Source organism: Vigna radiata, chromosome 6 (assembly GCF_000741045.1).
Source record: "Vigna radiata var. radiata cultivar VC1973A chromosome 6, Vradiata_ver6, whole genome shotgun sequence".
Classification (NCBI taxonomy): Eukaryota; Viridiplantae; Streptophyta; class Magnoliopsida; order Fabales; family Fabaceae; genus Vigna; species Vigna radiata.
This window is the reverse complement of record NC_028356.1, coordinates 30,084,345-30,096,800: the sequence shown is the minus strand read 5'-3', so window position 1 is coordinate 30,096,800 and position 12,456 is coordinate 30,084,345. Positions and strand designations below refer to the sequence as shown.

Genomic DNA, 12,456 nt, shown 5'->3' with positions numbered 1-12,456 from the left:
AAGGAAAATCATTTTTTTTATTGTTTAAAGGAAACACAACACAATAACTTTTTGCCATAATACAAGTTTGACAAAGAAAAACAGAAATAATGTATTTATGAGATAATGATGGAAATAATTTTTTTAAAATAACCAAAAGAGGGATGTCTCAACCGTCTATGTCATAACCAAATTTCTTTTTTGTTTTATCTTGTATGTGATCATTCGCAAGACCAGCCAACACTCCTTTATGGTTTGTTGTGAGACATTTTCAAGATAATACAATCTTTCACACTCTCTACCACTGGCAATCATCTATTTGGAATGGATGTTCTGGAAAAGACAATCGGTTGGGTAAAACAAGGCAACACAAGAATTGATTTGGTTAACTTGTTGTAGATAAGATTACAGTTTAATATAAGAACAAATAAAACATCATGAATCGATAAGGGGGTAAGAGAGATATAGTACTTACACCTTCAATAGGATATGAGACCCATTGACATTAGTAAAACCAATTTTAGAACAATTAGAGGAAAAATTAGTAAATATATGAGGATCACAAGTCATATGATTAGTAGCACTTGAATTAATTATCCAATCACTACCCTTAGTAAAAACAGAAATATTAAGGACAAAATTAGATATACATGACTTGGTTATAAATTTGGCAACAATAGAAATATAACTCTTGGGAAGCTGCGAAAGCCCCAAAATCATGTTTCTCTGATTGATTCTTATAGGAAGGAGTCATTAGAAATATTCAATGAAAAAAAAAACGTTGCTTCTTATATTGGAGAGGATATCAATGTTTAACTCGTGATACCATATTAAAAAATTTAAAAAATAATTTTGATGTATTATTTCAGATATTAAAGTATCATATATACATACAAGAATTTTATAAGTTCATCTATTAACAAAATGATATCTACATAAATTATAATAATGTTTAAATTATAATTAACAAAATATTTGATATACTTTAACACATTTCTTAGAACGAAATTTTCGAAACAGATCAAATATGTTATATAAAGAATTTTTCGAATAAACTTTTCTCTACAACACATTCTCTCTCTTCTTCTTCTACAACTACGGCAACAGTGGTATGGTAGTGACGACAGTAGTGGAAGTAATGATGGTATGGTGCAATGTGAAAACATATTTTAATTTCTTTTTATATTAGTAAGGGGGTACTTTAGTAATGATGGTAGGCAGAAAACAAAAGTCGAAGAGAAAAAGATGAACTACTTGACTTAAAAGTCCTTGATCAACAGTTGGGCCTATAGGTATCGGCCCAACATGCGAGTAGGACAGCGTACGAGAAAGAGTTCATACAGCTCTGGTTTTTGTGTTGCTGAATGGAAGAAGCACCTGAAGAACCATTACAATCGCGAGACTCTTGGCGAGATCACCAAACTTGGATAACGTTACGTTTCTACAATTCTACATTCCCGCAATTCAAATTTGTTTATTCCCTTTATTTCAATCCTTAACATCTATCACGCTTTTCAGCACACAAGACATTCTCAGGGAAAAGCTGATCACAGATGACAGTTTCTCATGGAAATTGTCCAGCGAAGGTGAGCCTGGTTATAAGAAGGGAGAAGAATTGAGATACGTTGGTGGGGTTGACATTAGCTTTTCAAAGGATGATCCATCAAAGGCATGTGGCACCCTTGTGGTGTTGGACTTCCACACTCTCCAAGTTCTCTATCAGGACTTCTCTTTTGTCACTCTCCAAGTCCCTTATGTGCCTGGTTTCCTTGCATTTAGAGAGGTTCCTTTTCTTTTCTTCCAATTTGATAATTTTGAAATATGACAAAAAGATTTTATTTTATGATGAATCATGATGCTATCTGTAGATAACATTGAATTGAACCCAATGGGGTCAGATTAGTGATGGAGGGTTTGACTAGTTTGTACAGGGGTATTGTCCAAACCTCATAAATGCATTAGAACCTCTTTAAATGTTGGTTTTTACTATTTCTAAGGAGGTATGTGACTTATGTTTGTAATTTAACTATGTACATGATTTACAATAGAACATTATGTAGTCCACCCTACCTCGTGAGAAAGGGCTTGTTTGTTGTAGTTCCTAAAATGTTTGTTTCGGCTATTATATTGATTGCTCCTATAATTATAGGCCCCAGTTCTTCAACAGCTTCTAGAGAAAATGAAAAGGAGTGATAATCCTTTCTACCCTCAGGTAATGTTGTTCATTACATTAAGAAAAGTACATATGAATTTTTCACCTTTGAAACTTGCTCGTTTTATTTTACTCAGCACTCACATTGCTGGGGCCAATCTTATTAGCTGCTCTAAAAACTCATATGGAGAATTTTAACAGATTGGTAATTATGTTGAAGTTTTATAGCAACTTATGATGTTTTTGTACCTAAGTTTCATCACCTGAATAGGTTTTTGATGGTTGTTGACAGCTGTTAATGGTTGATGGAAATGGAATACTTCATCCCAGAGGCAAGTGCTTTACAAACGAATATTGTGCATCCCCCATATAAGAATCATGCACATGATCTTTTATTGAATAATTTTTCCTTTTCTTTAAAATGTGATTTAGAAGAGTTTACTTAGCTTTTATGAATATGATATTTACAAAGGTACTGTTTCTTATATTTTACTGGTCTGTTAAACTAATGAAATGTTGAACCAGTCATTTTCCAACTTAATATAATGGTTGGCTCTTGTTTTGATATTTGATCAATTTGTAACATTCAATAGCAAATGATGTTTGGTATAATGAAAAGTGGCAAAAGCCAGTAAACGTCAGATTTCACTCACAAGAAAATTACTCCCATTGATGAACCATTTCTGGCTATAATTTATATCCATCCCATCCAAAGGACTTTTATAACTCAACTTTCCAATGGTAGTCATTTTTTTATCAATTGGAACTATCTCTGAGAAAGTTGAAGTTATTTTAAGTTCTTCTGAATATGTTATAATTTATTTAACATATCATGTAAATTTTCGCTTGCTACCTGTGTTTAACATTGAAATTTTATAAGCCTTTAACTTTTGCAGGTTTTGGGCTGGCCTGTCATATTGGAGTTGAGGCCAATCTACCAACAATCGGGATTGGAAAGAATGTTAGTATTGATAGTATCACTTACTGATCTCTCATCTCATGTGCCCTAGGGCCGATTACCTTTCAATAGATTTTGACATGTTTCTCTATTTCTTCAGAGATTCTATAGTTATTTTTTATAGTTAAGAACAAGAAATACCGAATAGGGTCCTTAATTCTTTAGCTGTATATGCTCCAGTTGCATCATGTGGATGGTCTTACTCATTCAACAGTGAGAAAACTTCTTGGAGCTGAAGAAAACTCTTCGAAAGAATATATTAATTTGGTGGGTTGTTCTGGGCGAATATGGGGAGTGGTAAGAACTTGATTTAATGGTACTCTACTCATCCTTATTTTTTATAATAAGGATGTGCTCACAATCATATGCCACTACAAAAGATTTTATCATACTCACGAAGAGCAATTTATTAAGTGTTATCATGCATAACATACAAAAACTGCTAAATCCAGTTGGGTTTTATAACTTAAAAAAGCTGCTAAGTCCAGTTTGTGTTTTCAAGGATTTTTATTGAGATATTGATTGGCCAAGCTCTAACTTTTTAGTTTCTTGCTACACTTGTGTCCAGGCCATGAGATCAACACAGGGATCCATAAAGCCAATATTTATATCAATTGGTCATATGATATCACTTCAGACTGCCATTATGATTGTTCAAAAGACCTGCAAGTTTCGTGTGCCTGAGCCAATTAGACAGGTAAAACTATCTTCCATTTGAAAGCATTTAATGCCTGCTTAATTTCAAATCAACCTATAATACAAACATCTATTGTCACAATGAAATTAAAGAAAGAATACACGAACCAGACCTTTAAAGGGATTATTTCTGCCTTTTGCTTTTAATCCTTTAACTTCTATAAAGCCAATACTGACTCTTCTATTGAATTTGTTGTTGGCTTATTGTAATAGTCCACTTTGTAGTTTGGGATTTAGTTGAAATTTGCAGCTTATTATTTATAGCCCGAAGATACAGTAATTTTTTTGCTCTTTTTGAGTTGCACTTCTTGTTCGCCTGCACTTGGTTGAACTCAATCTCCTATTACAAGTTATCGGATTGGCAATGCATTAAATGTTTCTGTATGTCATTTATTAACACTATTGAAAAAGTTCATGGTGGCAGATGCTTGTAGCCAGACTAATTTACTAATCACTTTGCTTGGATAATTTACTTGGTTATGCTTTCCATCATACATCTTCTGCTGGAAACATTTTGTTCGTAAAAACACCAATGAATCACTTGCTGTATTCCAATTATTGGAAACCAGAAGTATCCAGTTCTTGACACCTCTGTTTGAAGTGCAGGCTGACATAAGATCTAGAGACTACATTCGGAAGCTTGAAATGAATGGCAAAGTAACATAATTTCTCTCATATGGCACATCATCGTCGATATTAAATTTTCTTTCCTCTTTGCTCTTGAACACCTAAAGTGATGGCAACACTTACTGGTTACTACTTACTACATGCTATCATGAATTCTGTTAGACACTTGTACGATGTAGGTGGTCATAACAATGTTAATTTTCAAGTTCAGAGATGTAAATGGATGGAAACAGAAGTTATGGTAATGCTTTCAAACCATCTATGTACAGCCTTGAAATCAAATACATAAAAGTATCATCAAATACAATCTTGATCTTCAACTTTTTAATGTACAGTACAGCCTCTCTTTTCTTTCTGGTGCCTCTTGCACTCACCTAATTCTCAGCATGGATCTTAATGTAGTGAGATTTTTGTACCACTAAAATACTTTATAACTCTGTAGAACTTACATGGTTTTTCTAATTGATTTTATTTTTAAACAGTGAATTTGTTTTGGGTTTAACTTTTTGTCCAGTTAAATAATGAAATAGCTATATGAGATGTCAATAACTGTTAGGTTGCAAGGGACACAAACGAACTGGATTGAACCATCACAATCCATCAAGTGGTTAGTGTTGAAATTTTCAATCTTGTAGCTCTTTTCATTTGTGAAATGCATAAACCAAGACAAAAATGCACGGTTTCTTATACCATTTGGTTGCACTTGCCGCAAACAAGTGGCCACAAACAGTTGGTCTTCCTCTACTTGATTTACAATAGCCAATAATTTGTGTAGTATTTCTAGATTGTTTTAGAATTTTCATCGTTTGCAACTGAAATTCCCTCAATAAATTAAGCACTAACTTGAAAGTTGTGATTTTTGTGAAGATGATCTGAGAAACACCAGCAAAAGGACACATCTTTGCTTTTGCCTTCCTTGTTTTTCTATCCTTATGAGTTTTGATTTGGCCCATGATAGAATTGTGCAGCAGATGTATTTTCAATCCTCTTCCACAACTTCCCAGAGAGCAAATTCCTCCAGATAAGACTCCACTTTTACTGCTCAAAAGTCATAGTTTTCCCAATCATAGAAAGAGTAGTTTGGGAAAGATTTCTTTCAAAATCCAATTGTTGGAACTGTGGTAGAAAAAATAAAACAGGGAACAAGGGAAAATAGGATTTGTTGGACTACTTTGTGCTGAAAGCAAGAAATGTAATATTTTATTGATCAACATTTGTATTTATAATTATTGAAAGGGCAAACACATACTGATAAATTAAGTGATATAATTATCAACAACTGTATAGGCTTGCTTCTCAAGTATAAGTAATAACTGACTGACTTGCTTCTCAAATAAAAGTGTCAGTCTATTCAAACATTGTGTCACAATTGTTGTATATTATCTTTCTCCTATTGTTCATCTTCATTGTGCCTCATCAAAATTCTTGATTCTTCAAGTAAGTTTTTGTCATTTCATGCCGTAGTTTTTTTATGGTTTTTTTTGGAGAGATCTTGGACTGAATGATGCTATAGTTTTTCATTACAGAATTTGAGAATACATTAGGAACAAGTAATTTGAAAATCAAAATAAATGTATTTGATATTTTTGATAAAACAATTTGAATTTTTTTTTACGGTTTACATGATCTGAAAAAAGCCGTCTGGATTGAAGAAGTTATAAATATGTATGGTGATTATATTTAACAATATGGACACATTCTCTAATGAAAAAGTTTCAAAAATATATTACAAATTGTGAACTCTACAAGTCATAAACACACTTCTAGATTAGATGATTCAGAAATTACCCACACATTACTTTGTCTAGAAGATGTTAATTTACTTTCCAAATTCTATAGTTATGGGGTTGATCTTCTAGAATTACCCTATGAATTAATCTATCAATTTTAAAAGAAAAAAAAATATTCTAGATTCCGCTATTGAGTATACTTCGAATATGATGTTCTTTCTGGATACAATAGGGAAAAAAAAGTTCTTCCATATTAATCATGAAACTCATGGAGGCTTACTGTTCGTTGTTGTTATAAAGAAAAAAAAGGGTGAGTAGAAATTTTGATAAAAAGTTTTGAAATGAAATAAAGTATAATTTACCTTAAAAAGTTTTGGAAAAAAAATATTTATAAAGATATCATTTTTATAAATAAATTTATATTAAATAGATAAAATATTAATTGAAAATTTTCAATAAATAAAATATATTACATACTTTTTTATCCCATCTATTATAGAAGAAAAACTTAGTTTGCCCCCTACCCATGTCTACTTATCAAGTCAAAAGTTCACTTTAGCAATTAAACTGATCTTATGACCACTTTTTCACCACACAAGCACTTCTTAGCCACCCTATTTCTATTCCCTACTTATTCAAAAAGCTATAATCTTTAATACTCTTATTATAATTCATCAACACCTCATAATTAAAAATGTTCCTTTTTGAAGTCACAAATTAAGTTGCATATGACCCAAATTTCAAGTTAACTTTACATTTTGCATGAAAATAATGAAAATGTTCCTCGTTGATACGACCCAAATTTCAAGTTGTTAACTTTACATTTGCATAAGAATAATAAAACTGTTCCTCTGTCAAGTCACAGAATAAGTTGCATATGATCTAAATTTCAAGTTGTCAACTTTACATTTGCATGAGAATAATAAAAATGTTCCTTTTTTTCAAGTGACAGATTAAGGTGCTGCTGCAAGAGATTAAAAGTACTTTTCTAAGAAATTCTGATATAATTGAGTGAAAGATTACTAAACTCTCTAATTTTATAAATTATTATTTTAGAAAAAGTTCAATAACAACCAAACCAAATATTATATTCCAGAGAATCTCATCCCAAAACAATAGGCTTAGAAATGAAAGACTCATGTAGCAAAAATCACTTGGAAACAAATGTTGCCAACTATTAAAGAAGGTTATGTGATCTTCAACAATTTTTCATATATCAGCTCCAACACACATGTTGAATATGAAAAATGAAGTACTGTCTACATCTCAAAAAATAAAAACAAAAACCAAGAATCTTTTAGGGTCACAGAAGAGTGAAAAACAAAAATGCCAAGAGTACCATTCTGAGATGCCAAATTCTCCCATTCCCATGCTTGCCAGCAGAATCTGTCTGGATCATGATCTTGAATTTGCAATCTCCAGTTGAAGGATCTCTGTCAGTGACAACAGAAAGGCCAGGGAATTTGCATGCACTGTCAATCTGATCATTCACTTGGTAATAGCTATTGAATGCATAAGAAATGTTACCACGAGTATCTAAACTACCACATGAAGTTTGATATCCAAGACTTGTACAATCTGCATTCTGACAAGCAAAAGACACACTAGGTGCCACTTGGTCATCATTGAGGTTTGCTGAGGGTTTCAAAATGCACCACTTTTTGGCCAGATATGCTACCCCAGTTGCACCAACTAAGCCATTGGTTCTTGATCCTATGTTAAGCTGGTACTTGGGTTGTCCATCATAGTAAAACAAACCCCAATGTCTTTCAAAATTACCTGGCTGAATGCTTTTGCCATCTTCATCTATGAGACTGAACAAGTAAGCATCCATAGGACCAGGCCTCATCGGTGTCCCCTTTCCGGCCATGTAGCGTGACATGAAGCCCTGGTTAAACCGTTGCGCATATTGAAGGTTTGCATTTCTGTCTCCATCTGTAGGCCACCCTACTTCTCCTACAATTATAGGCATGTTTCCAAAACCATTTTTTTGCAGGGCCCATACTAGAGTATCATGGTTGGCATCAAAGACATTGTCATAGATCCTTCCATTGTCATTTATGGGGGATTGAAAGCCATTGAAGAAGGCATAATCAACAGGAAAATTGGGGTCTTCATAGAGGCTGATGAAAGGATAGATGTTCACTGTAAATGGGGCATTGTTCTGACTCAAGAACTTCACAATCTGCACCATGAGATCATGGATGTCTTGCCTGAAGTCACCGTCTGAGGGTACTTGTGCACTCTGATAAACATCAGCATTCAGAGGCACTGTGACTTTAACCTGGTTGCCTAAACTAGCTTTCACTAGAGCTGCTTGGATGTTTTGAAGAGCTGGAAGTGTTGTGGTTTCAAATGAACCATTGTAAGTTGACAAGAAAGGTTCATTTCCCACTGCAACATACCTTGAAAAAATTACAAAGAAATAATGTTTGAGAAAAAGTAGGAATTGCAGCAGTGCCATATGAATAGTGAATAATTTGACAATTGAGGATATAATCATTTCTGAAGTGGAGGTCACAGTGATTCTTATTCTTCTACAGATTTCAATCTTAACCTCATATGAGATATATTTCATAAACCATGTTTTACTTTTATGTCCTAATTTCATCCATAGTTGCCTATGGCCTAATACTAGTAGACAAGAATTCAATTTCGTATCTGAATTACTCTTTCACAATTATCATCACTTCAGTACATGCAAACAATGGCACAATAAGTGAAAACAAGTGTTCTCAAGAAAAGCAGAACCATTAGTAGTACACACATTCGAAGAAAGTACATCTAAGATAACGTTCCCAACTTTATTCATCTAGGACTGGAGAATTCATCAGAGATAAAAAAAAAAAAAGACAGTGGACTGACCATAAATCCTGTTCAATAAGAATGAGAATTTGTGTGCAAGTTTTCATGTTGGATAATATGGACCAAAGAAGAACAACCACTCATATTACAATGACTCATAATACAGATGAACCATTGCTGTGAAGATCGTGCTACAAAAATGATAGTTGAACACCAACTCCGTAGTTTCAAATAGCATGATCTATTGTAAACGAAGAAACAGGGGTATGCCACTTAGCTGAGAATAGATAACAACTCAAAGAACTCGTTATTCCTTTTACCTTTTGTCCATATAGAAAATCAGTCAACTTGGTTAGATTTGATTTCTAAATCAAATCAAAATCACATCAGTTCTCCACTTTGATGATGCCAAACACATTGGAAAGAATTCCACCTGGTATTTCACTAAATGTGAATCAAGGAAAGACAAGTATTTTCCATCATTTGAAAGTTTCTTTGCAATGCTTTCTTCTATAACTGCTCTACATCATTGCTTCTCTAAATCATTAAATCAAATAACACAGTTTTTAACAAAACCTCCAAACTCAGCTTAACAAAGTCCATGCACAACATGAAATGCAGAGTTACATAGCTGAATAAATCAATTACAAGCATTCATGCTTAATGTTGTGAGCTGCATAATGCAGTGGTTGAACTCAACATAAATCAGTAAATAGAGAGAAAAGTAAACTACCTGATGTCCACACCCGCAGATGAGACAAATGCTGAAACATTCTTGGAAACCCATTTTTCAGCCGCTTGCATGCTGTTGGCCAATGTGTAGAGCATGTCATTTGGTATACCAACCATCACCTGAATCCCAGACTTCTTTAGAGCATTTAAAATATCAGGATCAGCATCAAAAAGCTTAACTTTCTGAATACCATTGTCCTTCAGCATTTTCACCACAGTGGAAGATGGCAAAGGGTGGGTTAATTGTGTGCCCCAATTAACACCAATCCCACTCACTAGACCCACCAACAATACAACACATAACACAAGAACAAGGCACCCCCTAAACCTTCCACACCCCATCAACTCAGTAAAAACTGAACAAAGATAACCAGAACTAGCACCAGTACAAGGATCAAATATATGCTACTTTCTAAGAGTGTATCAAATCAGAACCCAAAGTTGGTTTTTTTATTCCTGGGTTTCAACAAGTTTGTTGATTGATTCTGCAACCAGCCTTGGAAATCCATGCATGCTGAAAATAGCAGAATCTGAAAAACAGATCAACAATAGAGTGAAAAAGTTTTGATTACAGAACACTGGCCCATCAACAGTTAAGAAGTTAAGTTAAAACATTAAGGGTGAAAGGATGACACAAAAGCAAGAAATCAACTATGAATAGTGGGAAGTGAAGGCCCCAGATGGAAATTCTCAGAAAGCAACAAAGTTGAAGCCTTCAAAAGCCAAGCACAAAAGCTAAGAACAGATCTCTTTGGATTGCAGAAACTTTTTGCTAATTGGCTTTGCTGCTTCCACAGAAGAGTAAAGAGAGAAAGTGAAGAAGAGATGAGTAGAGAGAGAAAGTGGCCTTATGGAATTATGAGAGTGAAGTTTCACAGTAAATAAAGAATCTTTTTTCTTTGGGTGAAGTAATGTTCAGGGTTTTTGCAAGATTTTTACTTTTCCTTAACTATCATTCTTAAAGTTTTGGACAAGATTAATTTTTTTAATCTATTATATATAATTCTTTTAATTAATTTATATCTCATTTTGACATAAAAAAAAATTGTATCTAATTTAGTAAGATTGGAAACCGAAAATTATACATAAAAAGATGAAACAAAATTAAACTGATGAATTAAGATAAAAGTAGAGTGGTTTATTGAGTACAGATAGCATATAAAGGTTTAGAATTTGTTGTTTGAAAATAATAAGGTTAAATACGTTTTTTCCAGATTTGGTTGATAATATTTAAAATGATCTGTTTATTTTTTTTGTTTATTTTAGTTTTAAAGAAATTTAAAAAACGAAATTTATATTTAATTTAGTCATTTTTCTGTTTAAATTGTCTTAAAGAATATAATTTGTGTTTAGTTTAACTTTTTTTTAGATATAAATTACATAAAAAAATTAAATTAAACATATATTATGCTTTTTATGATTAAGTAAAAAAAAAACAAATAGGAACTATTTTCAAATGTTACCAACCAAAAATATTTAACCAAATAATAATTATAGAAGGCGTGCGTATGCCTTGATAATCTTAATGTTTAAGGCTTTAAGGAATTTGTCCCCTCCCTCGGTAGTTGTCAAATGCTTCGCTGTCCGAGTGTCGTGTTTGGCTTATCCAAACAAAAAGTTCATTGCTCTTCAGCTCATCCAAATTCCAAAACAACTTCATTGGATGAGATCTTTTCAGTCGTATACTTTTTTATTTTTATTTTTTTTGTTTCAATATAATTTTAAATTTTTACTAAAGTTAGTTAATGTGATCATTGTTAAATTGATGTTGCATCATTTAGGGATAATGAATGACATGGCATCATAAATAACAAAGTGGCGTTAAGGAAAAGAGTTTCATTGTTTTCCTTTTACCGAAAATGGAAAACTACATTAAAACTAAAAAAGAAATTGAGAAATAATATTAAATAATTTGAACGGAAATGAGAACATAAAAGTTTACTAAATCTATCATCTCCAACACAATGATTCACAATATTTTCATATTATATATATATATATATATATATATATATATATATATATATATATATATATTAATTTGGTTAATCGATTCATGGTGTTATGTTTTATAATTTGACTTTTTATCGTTTTAAAGTCTAATCGAATGGTTGACTAATTCAAACTTTGATATGTTCTTGTTATTAAACATTCAGTTCACTAGACAGTCATTAAATATACTGAACATGATTTTCAAATAATATATATTTTCTTCATCTTTATTCAACACTCAAAACAAAGGTTAAGTATCTTTAAACTATATGGCATTAAGTAAGTACTTAAACAAAAATGAACATATGTTAGGATTAAATGTAACAAACAAAACAACTAGTTTAGTAGCTTAGATACTAAAGGAGAAGTGAGGATCATGATTCTGATCATACATTTTCCACTTTTATAATATTCTAAACTATAAACGTCTTTATCACATCAAACTTGTCTACACACTATTACATCATAATCAACATCTCCATTTAAAATCAATACATGAAATAAATCTTAAATAAAAAAAAACTATAATATTTTATAAAATGTTTAATTGCTTCTTTTGTTCCCAGTTTGGTTGAAGTGTGTCAAATTTGTCCCCATTTTAGAAAAATGTCAATTTTGTCCCCATATAGAAAAAATTTGTGTCAATCAAGTCATATCTGTTAAATACAAACTAATGGTGTTAAAAACTTAAAGTGAGTTTTGAATAATAACCACTTCATGGGTCCGATCCCTGATATTGCAGTGGATAAAGTGAGTTTTGAAAGCAATGATTTTTAACGGATATG

The 12,456-nt window shown here is 32.3% G+C and overlaps 2 protein-coding genes across 4 annotated transcripts; one reads left to right on the top strand and one right to left on the bottom strand.

The window, feature by feature from the left end:
• The first annotated feature begins 1,264 nt into the window (after positions 1-1,264).
• LOC106764813 (endonuclease V) lies at positions 1,265-4,672 on the top strand. Of its 2 annotated transcripts, XM_014649214.2 has the most exons (8): positions 1,267-1,411; positions 1,498-1,762; positions 2,129-2,191; positions 2,424-2,463; positions 3,028-3,092; positions 3,270-3,386; positions 3,658-3,786; positions 4,392-4,672. In XM_014649214.2, exons 1-8 carry the CDS (start codon positions 1,344-1,346, stop codon positions 4,449-4,451), a joined length of 807 nt encoding a protein of 268 aa, XP_014504700.1. In that variant the 5' UTR covers positions 1,267-1,343; the 3' UTR covers positions 4,452-4,672. The 2 variants fall into 2 exon arrangements, with proteins under 2 accessions (XP_022638145.1, XP_014504700.1); XM_022782424.1 differs by lacking the exon at positions 3,270-3,386 and having other exon boundaries at positions 1,265-1,411.
• A 2,606-nt stretch (positions 4,673-7,278) lies between these two features.
• On the bottom strand, positions 7,279-10,549 carry LOC106764812 (glucan endo-1,3-beta-glucosidase 5). Of its 2 annotated transcripts, XM_014649213.2 has the most exons (3): positions 10,332-10,549; positions 9,681-10,209; positions 7,279-8,547 (listed from the first exon to the last, which is right to left on the bottom strand). In XM_014649213.2, the coding sequence occupies exons 2-3, from the start codon at positions 10,019-10,021 to the stop codon at positions 7,446-7,448; spliced, it is 1,443 nt and encodes a 480-aa protein (XP_014504699.1). In that variant the 5' UTR covers positions 10,022-10,209; positions 10,332-10,549; the 3' UTR covers positions 7,279-7,445. The 2 variants fall into 2 exon arrangements, with proteins under 2 accessions (XP_014504699.1, XP_014504698.1); XM_014649212.2 differs by having other exon boundaries at positions 9,681-10,549.
• Positions 10,550-12,456: the final 1,907 nt, after the last annotated feature.

Coding starts and splice junctions, on each gene's coding strand:
- LOC106764813 (XM_014649214.2), top strand. CDS start 1,344: ATGGAAGAAGCACCTGAAGAACCATTACAATCGCGAGACTCTTGGCGA. Junction 1,763..2,128: donor GTTTCCTTGCATTTAGAGAG/GTTCCTTTTCTT, acceptor CTATAATTATAG/GCCCCAGTTCTTCAACAGCT. Junction 2,192..2,423: donor ATAATCCTTTCTACCCTCAG/GTAATGTTGTTC, acceptor GGTTGTTGACAG/CTGTTAATGGTTGATGGAAA.
- LOC106764812 (XM_014649212.2), bottom strand. CDS start 10,021: ATGGGGTGTGGAAGGTTTAGGGGGTGCCTTGTTCTTGTGTTATGTGTT. Junction 8,548..9,680: donor TCTGCGGGTGTGGACATCAG/GTAGTTTACTTT, acceptor AATTTTTTCAAG/GTATGTTGCAGTGGGAAATG.